This window comes from Labrus bergylta, chromosome 3, assembly GCF_963930695.1.
Source record: "Labrus bergylta chromosome 3, fLabBer1.1, whole genome shotgun sequence".
Taxonomy (NCBI): domain Eukaryota; kingdom Metazoa; phylum Chordata; class Actinopteri; order Labriformes; family Labridae; genus Labrus; species Labrus bergylta.
This window is the reverse complement of record NC_089197.1, coordinates 15,454,598-15,466,397: the sequence shown is the minus strand read 5'-3', so window position 1 is coordinate 15,466,397 and position 11,800 is coordinate 15,454,598. Positions and strand designations below refer to the sequence as shown.

At 40.2% G+C, this 11,800-nt stretch overlaps 2 protein-coding genes across 2 annotated transcripts; one reads left to right on the top strand and one right to left on the bottom strand.

Moving 5' to 3' along the window:
• The first annotated feature begins 179 nt into the window (after window positions 1–179).
• Window positions 180–5,630, top strand: ap1s2 (adaptor related protein complex 1 subunit sigma 2). The gene is made up of 5 exons (XM_020637896.3): window positions 180–358; window positions 821–999; window positions 2,425–2,533; window positions 2,816–2,953; window positions 3,831–5,630. Exons 2-5 carry the CDS (start codon window positions 821–823, stop codon window positions 3,876–3,878), a joined length of 474 nt encoding a protein of 157 aa, XP_020493552.1. The 5' UTR covers window positions 180–358; the 3' UTR covers window positions 3,879–5,630.
• zrsr2 (zinc finger (CCCH type), RNA-binding motif and serine/arginine rich 2) lies at window positions 5,495–11,401 on the bottom strand. The gene is made up of 11 exons (XM_020637895.3): window positions 11,130–11,401; window positions 10,394–10,473; window positions 10,199–10,301; window positions 9,550–9,658; window positions 9,044–9,130; window positions 8,578–8,616; window positions 7,778–7,908; window positions 7,450–7,663; window positions 7,198–7,253; window positions 6,974–7,083; window positions 5,495–6,864 (listed from the first exon to the last, which is right to left on the bottom strand). The coding sequence occupies exons 1-11, from the start codon at window positions 11,168–11,170 to the stop codon at window positions 5,930–5,932; spliced, it is 1,905 nt and encodes a 634-aa protein (XP_020493551.2). The 5' UTR covers window positions 11,171–11,401; the 3' UTR covers window positions 5,495–5,929.
• Between the last annotated feature and the right edge of the window lie 399 nt (window positions 11,402–11,800).

The following is an 11,800-nucleotide window of genomic DNA, read 5'->3' as shown; positions in this document are numbered from 1 at the left end:
GGTTTTTTTTTTTAAATTGCTTTGCTACAAAATAAACAAAAGTGAACAACACCGGTAAAGTTTTCGTGAAAGGTTGACGGAGCTGCCTGCTAGGGGGCGACGTCACGAATAACGGAATCTATCAGCCAATCAAATGTCCTGGCTGCGGCTTTTGGACCAATCACAACGCCGTTTTCCTGTAACGCTATCTCCCCAGCAAACACCAATCCAGCTAGTGGGTTAGCATCAGGCTGGCTAAGAAAGCTAGCCTCCTGAAACAGAAAGTGACCATTCACAGTCTTTGTTTTATGTGTTTTTTTGCTTAATTTACCTGAAGTTATCAGCCGTATAAGGAACTAAATCGACGGCCCGGTCGAAGGTAACGTGTCGTGTTGACTTCTCTTGTCTGTTGTAGCTACTTTAGTGGAGAGGGGGGGGGGGCGCGAATGACAGTAAACGTGTTGTTGATGTTAAGATGTGGACATTTAGCAAGTGTAGCTAACATAGAGTCATTTTACGTTTCCCCTGCAAGTAAAAGTCACCTAATTATCTATTTGTTTAAATAATGATCAGATGGTTTCGTCGTGTTATCCTCGGGGGGGAAAAAAATGCATCTTTTCTCCGACAGGGCGTTTCTCACTCAGTGTAGCTTCTGCATTCATTTAATATCATGCAAACACAACAATAATCATAAATGTAAACACTATTGCAGATGGCTAAAACGCTCATCTCATAGTGCTTTTCTTCACCTCGTTTTCATACATCAACCTTTTAAAGCGTTTGACTAAATGTGTGTTGCATTCAAACCATTAATCACCTTTAACTTCACCACCTCCATCAGATGCAGTTCATGCTGCTGTTCAGCCGGCAGGGAAAGCTGCGGTTGCAGAAATGGTATGTGCCTCTGTCTGACAAAGAGAGGAAGAAGATCTCCAGAGACTTGGTCCAGACGATACTGGCCAGGAAGCCCAAGATGTGCAGCTTCTTGGAGTGGAGGGACCTCAAGATCGTGTACAAAAGGTGAGAGAATAACTTTTTTATACTTTATTGTCCCCCAGGTGATATGAACAGAATTGTTTGGAGATGCTTTTTGCTTTTTTCAAACATTGTCAGAAACTTTCCTAATGTCCGGATGAGGTCTTCAATGTTCTTACTCTTTTTTTTTTTTGACTTGGTTTGAAACTCACTTCCTAACACAATCCTTCTAAATTAAGGTCTTGCAAAATCTAATGACGAGTTCTTTTATCATGCTGACGGATAAAGTTCATTCCTTACAATGGGATGAACAGTTTGACATGATGTACCACCTCCAGATTCACTTTGAGGTCAACAGAAATATGTTTTTTTTTTAGTTGTCATGTCGATGGTTTAGTTGTTATTAGGTCACATGATAATAGAGGAAGAGACTTCACATATGGCATTTCTCTTTTGAAGAAGACTGTGGTTGACAAAAATCTAGAAAATAATGGCATGTAGACCTTGTGGTCTTTTAAAAACAGTTCATGGTGGTCTTCATTGTTGACTTTCCAGATGATTTACTAATCCGATGTGTTAATTGTTTATTTGGCTTGTTTAAGGGCTTGTTTGGGAACACTAATGATTCAGTGATTTTTTTTTTCAAACACTTAAATTTCTGATAATTAAAGTCATCTTCTGATGTGTTCTGATGAAAGCCAGAAACCCCACCTCTCTAATAACAACACACAAAAGCAATACAGCAATACAAATGTACACAGATAGATTTATGTCTGGAAAACTGGACTGCTGAGTCATACAATGAAGGACAGACACACCATCATGTGTTCAGTGTAACAAACAAAAAAACGAATAAATAGAGACAAATAACAAGACCGCCTCAGGCAGTGTTGCACAGTGCTGCAGTACTGGAAGATCTGTGCACCACTAACAAAATGCATCGAGTTATACACGCTTTATTTGGTACACCTTCTCAATCTAATGCAATCAAATGAACATCCCTGCAGTCAGTCCTATCCATGATAAGGCATCAATATTCTTTTTGGTCGCAGAAGTTGTTACCTTTTAGTGCAATTTCATCATTTTTAAGTTGATGGAAGGGTTTATTTGTTAAGATTGTTTGAAATGAAAAAATACATGGATTTTTTACAGTTTAGATACACAACACCGTAGCCAACAAAGAGAAACCATATTTACCGTAAGAAAGGAAAAGCTTGTTATTCAGTAAGTACATTTAATATGAGTTTTAAGCCCTTTTGCCTCCATGTTATCTCTTCATTGAAAATCAATAATATGGGGGGGGGGGGGATTTGGGATACAGGAAAGCACTAATATGCCCCCATTTCTTTCATAAAATTGCTCCTAATAGAGCACAGGCCCTGACATTTGTAACATTAGTAACATGATTGGCTTTTGAATGGATGCCCTGCATTTTCTTGAGCTCTCTTTTCATTTCTGACTTTGTTGCAGATATGCGAGCCTGTATTTCTGCTGTGCAGTCGAGGATCAGGATAATGAGCTGATCACCCTGGAGATCATCCACAGATATGTGGAGCTGCTGGACAAATATTTTGGCAGTGTGAGTCTCTGTAATGGCATTATGCTGAAAGATTGTGTGTGTGTGTGTGTGTGTGTGTGTGTGTGTGTGTGTGTGTGTGTGTGTGTGTGTGTGTGTGTGTGTGTGTGTGTGTGTGTGTGTGTGTGTGTGTGTGTGTGTGTGTGTGTGTGTGTGTGTGTGTGTGTGTGTGTGTGTGTGTGTGTGTGTGTGTGTGTGTGTGTGTGTGTTGAAAGTTTTCTGAATGAAGCTCATGTCAGGATCAGCTCTGATCTACTGCTGTCGATGTGTTTTGTGATCTCACAGGTGTGTGAACTGGACATTATCTTCAACTTTGAGAAGGCCTATTTTATCCTGGACGAGTTTCTGCTCGGCGGAGAGGCCCAGGAGACGTCCAAGAAGAACGTGCTGAAAGCCATCGAGCAAGCTGACCTGCTGCAGGAGGTAAGTGCCATTCTTTATCAGCAGATAGCTGAACCAGTGAGATCGTCATCAAAATAATGTGAGATAAACAGTATGCACTGTTGGTTGTCTTGCCGTTCTGAAATTAAGGGTATAGACAATGCCCACCTAATGTTTTCAAAAACCAAAATGTTTTCAGAAAAGCGTATTTTACCCGATCAACAGTACAGATCCAAATGATTTAAAATGTGTTTTCATTCAAGAAAAAGAAACAAAGCAAGTCTATTTATTTCATAAGCTGTATTCATGAAACACATTATATATTTGCCTTAAAAATAATAATGTTAACCATTATAAGAGTTATAGCAGATTCATTTTCTGGTGATTTTAGATCCTATTTAGAGAAAGGACAGTGGATAGAGTTAGATATTGGGGAGAGAAAGACATGTGGGGAAGGAGCCTCAGGTCGGATTCAAACCTGGGTCATCCGCTAGCCTCCGTACACTGGGCGGGCGCACTAACCACTGGGCTACTGGCGGCCCATTCACTAAACAATTTAAATATAAAACCAGCCAGGGGGGACATATTCTCAAATTGATGCACTAACTAACTAACTGGTTCATTTATGCTTGCAGTGTTTAATACCTCAGTGTGCTAAAGCAAGTATGTATCTGTATTCATTTGCAGTCAACAGAATCGGGGCTCAGTGAATTCTTTTTCTGCAGGGTATGCAGTAGTATTGTTTCAGCAGCCTGGCTGACTGTGCAGGCCTGTCAAAAGTTAACGTCACTGGAAAGGCTTTTAGGACGTTGCATTTATAAATCATGTACTTAAATAACTGTTTGGAGAGGGGACTTTCTGCCACCGTGTAACAGGATGATTTTTGACGTTTTTTGATTGGTATTTCCTTCATCTGCAGGAGGCTGAGGCACCACGGAGCGTCTTAGAAGAAATTGGGCTCACATAAACCATCTTTCTGCTGCTGCTGCTGCTGCTCTGCAGTTCTTTCCTCCAGATTCACATCTGGAAATGTCCATGTCTCTATCCTGTCTTCACCCGATTGTGTCAGTGTTGTATGTATAAAATCACCTCCCTTGTACTGTGTTTCTCTTTACTGTACTATCCCGTTATGTGCTTTGAATGTGGTGCCAACTGTGGTTTGATGTGTTCCCCATGTACAAGCTCCCTCACTGTAGTATCCTGTACTATTGGCAGACATGACTCCCTTCATTTAAAAAATCCTACAGAGAAAAATGTAGCAAAGACATGAAAACTCTAGCCTCATTTCAAGATCATCCGTCGTCACAGATAGCAGAGCCGTGTGTGCTGTTTGGTAGACAGGACTTTCTGAGGTGCTGCTTCAGCTGCAGTTGGTGCCTCTGGTGGATTTCCGTCATGTCAAAGTCACAGTAGAGCATTGATTTGATCAATAACTGATCAGCAGATTCACCCCAAAGGCCATGTTCACAATACTTACAGCTTTTCACAAAGGCTTAGCAAAGTGTTGTTATACGTTCATCAAGATAAAAAAAAAAAAAGTTGTGTTAATATAACTGGGTTACCCTTCATTGTAACCATGGTAGGTGGAAAAGACAAATGCAGTACAATATTGCAAAACCATCAAAGTAGCAATCAAGTAGCCGTACCATTTTCAGCTGAAAGAAAGAGGCACAAGTTGTGAAACAGACTCAAAAGTCTTGATCATGCAGTCTTTTAGAAACACATTTGAAACAGTGTTTCTAAATGATATACATTCATAGGAAAAAAAAAACAAGATTGGGTGTTTTTCAGATGTTTAGATGTTCAGTCTGTATGAGCCGTAACACACTAGAGTCATCGACTGGGGCTAAAGCTGTTGAAGGAATCACAGACACTGTTACAGTCACTTACACACATGTAGAATGAACCCACCAATCAACTGACATTAAACGATTGCCCATAATCCATATCAGTGAGAGCGTTGTGCATCTTTGTTGAAGTTTCTGTTTGGCGATTTCATCCTCAGACCTTTTTCATATTCACCTTTTTCAAGACTAGTTGAGCTGTTTTAGTGTTATTAGTGTTTCGTTTGGTAAAACTGTCAGTGTCATCCGAACTCTGTTGACTGATTTTGTTTACACAGAAATTGTAATGAATAAATCTAAGGTTAGATCTCAGTCTGAAGAGACTATATTAGGTATTATAATACTTTTGGCTCAAATCTTGAAGACTAACATGACCAAAGAACACTGTGTTTTACCTTCTTTATGGAAGGCGAACATGGCAGCAAAGGGATTAAGAACTGCACGATGTCTGAACAAATGTATGTGGGGTTATTTGGCCACAATATACCAGTATTGTAATCATTGCAGTCGTTCTTTTCTCTGAAAAAAACGGTCCGAGTTTCTTTATGAAGTAGGAACTGAAGAGTAACTGCTCATATCAGGGTTTCCATTATTAGTATTCATCTCTGTTGACTTTTTCACTTTGCTGCAATGAAGCTGGAAAACAAGGCAACCAGTACATATTCCTCATCCCCCCGATGGTGTGGCAGTCCTATTTTTTATCCTCATTACTGAACCCACAAAGTGTTTTGGTTGGACATCATGTTTCAACAAGTTTATTTTTGATTTGTGAAAAAGAGGAAATCACTTTTTGTATTCAACACTGCCAACACATTATGCCAACTTTGTTTCTTATATTTGAAAATTATGAACAATAAATGTATTCAAAAAGAAAACCCAATGACTCATTTGTTCCTTTTTTTGTTTTTACTGAGCAACAACAACAACCTTATAAAATATTCACATACTCTATGTATGTATCAATCATGGCTGCTAACTAACTTTATCGATGCACAGTTGTTTCTCATTCACATATTTAGAAGGGAAAAAGCAGAATAAATCTAACATAGATGTGTTCAAATCACCTTTTCCAGCTGTCTCATGTTTCTGTCTTTAACTCCTCACTTTTGGTTGACCCTGATGAAGGCCACGAGCCGAAACGCGTCTGTCTAAATAGTTAATAAAGTTGATCTTACTACAAGTGTTGCTGGAGCATTTTAACCTCTTCTAACTCCTCACTTTTAACAGAAGGACTGAACGTATTCTCCCTGTCAACATGTGGACTTTCATCCACGTCATCGTTTATCTGAATCTGCTCCGTGATGTTTATCTCCCGACTGCGTCTGGCTGCATCCACATTCTCTGTTGTATCGTCCTTTGACTCTTTCTCCTTTTCTGACTCTTCAGAGGAGCTTGTCCCTTCAGCCACATGGTTCTTCTTCTTCTTGCTTTTCTTCTTACTCTTCTTCTTGCTCTTTTTGGACTTTTTGTGGCGGGCACGGCCTGTGTTTGTATCGTCTTTCGGGGTTGCCTCGTTTTTATCCGGTTTCTTTGGGCTTCTTTCTGTACCCTGCTTGTTTCTCACTCCCTCTGTGCTTGAGCTTCTGGACCTTTCTTTAGTTCTTCTCTGAGTGTCTGTATCTCTGTCTCTACTGTCTCTCTCTTCACTTATTTTCCTCTTCTTGTGCTCTTTCTCTCTACTCCTGTTCCTCTGCCTGTCTCTCTCTCTGTCTCTACTTCTACTCCTCGACCGGTCTCTGCTTCTGCTGCGATACCTATCATTCCTCCGCTCACTTTGCCTGGACCTGGACGACCATTGGTCCTCTCTGTGCTGATTGGAGGTCCAGCTTTCTCGACTCCTCTCTCTGCTCCTGCTCCTCCGCCGGTCGCCGTCTCGCCTGCTGTGAGATCTCTCCGATCTCGGTGGGCTTCTGCTGCCGTGACGTTGCCTCCAAGATCGTTCTCCATATCGTTCTGAATGCCACCCGTCTCTGCGGCTCCTACTGACGGTGCGGTCTGGGGACAGGTGCAGGTCCCGGTCAGCCTCCCAGAATTCATTGCCAGGGTTTCGAAATACATGCAGGAAGTTACAGTGCTTCCCTTTTGGACACTTCTGTCGGTCAAACAATCCTTAAAGAGGAAAACCAAAAACAAGTAAGATTGTAAATCTGGATTTATGTCTCTAATGATGAGTCAAATTGAATTTCCTCTCTTATATCTTTATCATTATATAACTCACCACAAATTGCATTCTTCCACCTTGTAACAGGACACATCTCACACTGAAGCTGCCGGCCTGCATACCACCTCCCATTAAACTTTATAAAGGCTTCTTTACACTGCTCATCTCTGGACGGACAACAAAGAGAAGAGAGAACAAAGGAAAAGTTTTAACCCTAAGATGTAAACATTGCAGAGTTTATTCATGTGGGAATAGGCATGGAGTGGTTGCATGATGCTTACGTGTCAAATTGTATGTACACATTTCCCCTCAGATGTGGTTCGTAGTTGCAGCTGACCTTAAAAGAAAAGGTGAGACTTTTTTGTATTCTTTGTGTCAATGATTGATTATTTTGACCAGTAAATGGGGACATTGTGGGACTGTTTATGAGCAGTGATTGTTGTGAAAACCCTGTGGGTTACAGGGTGAAATCTCACAGGAAGCCTGGTACTGAAGTGCACTTTTACACCCTGACTGTCCTGATCTCGCCCTACCTTGAACTGTATGACCTTGCCGACACTCTTTAACTCTGGTAGGACATCATGGTAGAACTCGAGGAAAGACTCCTGCAGTTCCTCCTCGCTGTGTTCCAACCAGGCGTCAATGTCGTAGTCATCGCGGCGGGACTCCTCCATACCAAACGTTATGAACATGCTGCGGATCATCAGGGTCGGGCTTGATGTGGGATAAACGTGCTTCCGTGAACACCTGCTCTCATTAAGAGACAGAAAGAAGGAAAAGGGAAATGAGCAGTCACATCTCAAATACGCAAGTCAACAAATTTGAAGTGAAAAGTCAAATTAAAAGAGAAACAAAAAGCACCTGTCTCCAAATCGACAGGCTCCAGTTTTAAGGAAGAAAGGACAGTTGGCGACGTCTCGCTCTGTCCCAAAGTTGTCTGAGTTTCCCGCCGCAGGAGCCTCTGGATTCATCCAAGGTCCTTTATTTTCTAACTGGAAGTCAGGAAGGAACAAGAGATTATTTTTCTCCTGCATAGTTGGACTTGAGAATGATGCGTTGTTGACTTAACAAGTGTGGCCAGAACTAATCAAATCAACAGAGTTATAGGTGCACAGATAAGTCAAAGATAGTCCAATGTTCAGTGCTTTAAGAAGGAAAAACTGTGATTTAGACACATATTCTGAGAAGGAGCTAATCTATCTTTGTACTTCTGATAAATAAAACATTTAATTTTGCCTATTAGGAAACATACACCACATAAAATGATCTGAAATAAGCTCATATAGTCTGATATATGAGCTTGGCTGCTTTTTTGTTAGGCCCTAAAATGGCTATTTATATAGCAGAGACACCTTTTCCATGTTCCACTGTTCTTTATGAGAGAGGTGTAACTGTACTTGAAACAAATATGTATTAAACTGAGTTACATGCTTTTAGAATACACAGGGGTAGGCAGTAGAATACACAATTTAATAAACCCAGTGACTTAGACAGTCGGACACAGCGTTGTTTCCCATGGAGTAAAAAATATAAAGTAACGACGAGTCTGAAATAAACAAATATTTCTGCCACCAAATGCCAATTCTTGACCTCAGTATTATTTTGACTCTAAAAAACTGAAAAAAGACAACAATAGATTGAATATAGTAGTATGATTTTACCTGATTTTCAGCTTCATCCAACATTTTCTGAACTGCTTCCTACAAATGGTGTAAAGAAACGGCTGGTGAAATTGAGTAGAGGTCAACATACTGCAGCATCTCTGTTACCGTGTGTTAAGACCACATTAACAAGGATTCAAAATGTCTGTACTTTTGGGAAGCAAATTCAGGGACTGTGTTGACACAAAGTAAAAGATACATTCTTGTAGTGACAGCTGAGAGGGTTTTTCTCTTTGTGTGCATCTTAGTTAAGGAGGAGTTGGATGGTCGTTTGTGCCACTCAGTCAAGGAAATTTACATAGAACCATGTACAAGGCAAAAACACATTTGACAGAGGATACACTCAGCGTCAGAGAAACTTCTATCTTTACAATTGTATGAATCTTTCCTTTAAAGTTAGAATACTTCAGATTAAATAGAAGAGGATATATTTCTTTTGTTTCTATCCTCCCAGGGCCCGTTTCACCTCTCTGCCTCGCCTCTCCTGCTGTTTCTGCTCTTTTTCTTCTTCTTCTCTTTTCTGCTGGGCCTCCCATTCTTCTTTGATCATCCGCTGTTTCAACAAAAACACACAAACACAGAGAATATTAACATTTCAGTTTGTCTAACACCTCAGCACATGTGTGCACGTTAAGTAGCTCATAATTATGCAACACAGCAACCAGCCTATACTGATGGCAGTTGACCCGCGTGTCAAGCTCCGCTGTTGATGTAATAGGGGAGTACATTTTGAATTATCTTTCGTAGCTGACAAAGCGTTCAATAAGACATTTATGGAAGTAGAATCATGAAAAGTCTTGTTAAACCCTACATAGTGATGATGTGGCTTCAGGAATATGGACATTTTCATCACAGTTACTAGTAGTTGCTTGTTGTGATTAAGTTATTTAAAACCTGAACATGTGCCTATGACTGAAGCAATGAGAACCTAAGACCAGTGGAAAATGTTCTGAATTGTACTTCCTGATTTACCTCCTCTTCTTCTTTTCTTTTCCGTGCAGCTTCCTCCTTCTCCCACCTCAGCCTGAACTCCTCCTGGGCAATCCTTTCTCTTTCCAACCACTCTTCATGTTGACACAGTCTTTAAAACACATGGCAGACACACACATAACATAAAGATTATTCAAAACTGTAAAATGTAAATGTTTGATTCTGTTCATCCCAAGTGGAACAACTGCAGGAAAAGGGATTGACAATAGCCCCATATAAACTGCCAGTTCAAGGCAGGACCTTCATGCCCCTGTAATGTCTCGCCTTCAAAGTAAATGTCATAGAGGGGTAATGGACTAAGTCGTCCCACCACTGTGCCAGCATTGTATGTAGTAACAGTGGCGTTACAGGGGCAAGAAGGAATCACCGTAAAACAGCGGAGCCAGCAGGGTGGAAACAGCCCTCTGTATGTCTGCATTTCTCAGAGTGTGTGTATGTAAAGCTCCTGCTGCTTGATTATACATCATGCTTCTTCCAAAAAAATATATATAAACACTATTCCAAATCACACACTGAGACACCAACACTAGGCTGTTGCAGAATCAATATAATCACATAATGATGGCGACGCTTTATTACGGCACTGTTGCATCCTTGCAATTAATAAAAGAACTAATGAGCGTCGACCTACCTTTCCCGCTCAGCAGTATTATCATCCTCATCATCCACCTCATTTAGTTCCTCCTCCTCCTCCTCCTCCTCCACAGGCCCATTGCTAGCTCCATTGTTTAAACCTATAACAGAGAAATGTTGTGCAGGTAAATGTTTGAAATAAACCAGTTTTATATTTCAACAAACGCTCAAACATGTCAGTAATCAGTCGTACCACATTCTCTGGCCTGGGCGACAGCTTGGCGTTTCCGTTTTCTTCTTTCTTTCCTCAGAGCTGCCTTACGTTGCTTCTGACTAAAGTGGAACATTTATGAATGAAAACAAATTTATCAAAGTTGTAAAAAAAAAAAAAAAAACTTTTTAGGTGAATGTGCTTTTAAGTATGCAGACACAAGGTGAGAGGGGGTGTTGAATGAAACCTGAGCTGCGATTTGGTCAAGTACAGGTAAAAGTAATAACCTTTTGAATTCCTAAATAAGAACAATGTAGTGTTAGTTCTTTGTGCTTCACAGATCATCTGTTTAAAAGCTCAAAGGTTGGATGTGTTTCTGGTTCAAACATCATTACTGGCTGACACGAATGCAATGGAGACAGGAGTATGACAGACACTCTCCAGGAAGTACTGATGTAATGAAACAACAACAATCATGTAGTCACATAACTAAAAGCAGCCTGTACTTCAGTATACTTTCAGATTGTAGTAATGCCCTGTTAGTTCAGCTTTACCAGGCAGTCAGTGGTTAGATTAGGTAATATTGAACAGGTAATAATGGGGGAAAATTGAATAAAATCTGAATTTAATTTGAGAGAAAACTTCACAAGTAGTGAAAACATAATGTTACTGAGCTGCAGGTCTGGAAACATTTAATCACATTTATACAGATTTTACATCACTTCAGTCTTCCCCCCGTCGATATTAGATTATAAAGTTATCTCGAAAAGACACAGACCTTAAAACAAGAGTTGAAATCTGTGGAGTTGATGCTGCCATCCCAGCTAACGAAACATAGCTAGTTAGCACCAGAACACAACAAAGCAGTAGTTAATGTTTCTTATCCGCATTCAGCTCACACATTAGACCAAATGGACTCTGACTGCTTTCGTTGTATGCCGGCTTTATTTGGTGTATCGGAGTAATAGCAAAAACGAATATTCTCTACTTGCTGGAAATGTTAGCTAGGGGCATGTGGCTACTGAGTAGTAGCGGAAGAGGTGTGATACCAATCACTTCTTCTTTTGGCTTAATGGCGGTTGGCATGGCAACCAGCTTGAATGCGCATTACCGCCATCTACTGGACTGGAGTGTGGAACTAGCAGCGCATTGAAAAAATGGTATGCACCTATTATTATTTTCTTTTTCTTTTTCTTTTTTTTTTTAAATGTCATTAATTCATTGTATTTTTCTCCAGTTCCCAGAATATTCTGTGCAGTGTAGTAAATATTTAATGGTTGGAAAATTTCCCTTCCTCCTCTCACCCTCATTAAACTGCAATCAATTAAAACATTTTTTTTAACTAATGGGAGTTTGTGTTTGAATTTCCATGATGATAAAAAAAAAGTGTACATAGTAAAAACAGTGTTATGATTTCTAAATTACAAAAAGGAACACAGACCCATTTGA

Excerpts from the sequence above, each read along its gene's own strand:
- ap1s2 (XM_020637896.3), top strand. The coding sequence starts at position 821 with ATGCAGTTCATGCTGCTGTTCAGCCGGCAGGGAAAGCTGCGGTTGCAG. Across the intron at positions 1,000-2,424 it reads CTCAAGATCGTGTACAAAAG|ATATGCGAGCCTGTATTTCT; the intron begins GTGAGAGAATAA and ends ACTTTGTTGCAG. Across the intron at positions 2,954-3,830 it reads AAGCTGACCTGCTGCAGGAG|GAGGCTGAGGCACCACGGAG; the intron begins GTAAGTGCCATT and ends CTTCATCTGCAG.
- zrsr2 (XM_020637895.3), bottom strand. The coding sequence starts at position 11,170 with ATGGCAGCATCAACTCCACAGATTTCAACTCTTGTTTTAAG. Across the intron at positions 10,302-10,393 it reads CGCCCAGGCCAGAGAATGTG|GTTTAAACAATGGAGCTAGC; the intron begins GTACGACTGATT and ends TCTCTGTTATAG. Across the intron at positions 9,659-10,198 it reads AATACTGCTGAGCGGGAAAG|ACTGTGTCAACATGAAGAGT; the intron begins GTAGGTCGACGC and ends TGTGTTTTAAAG.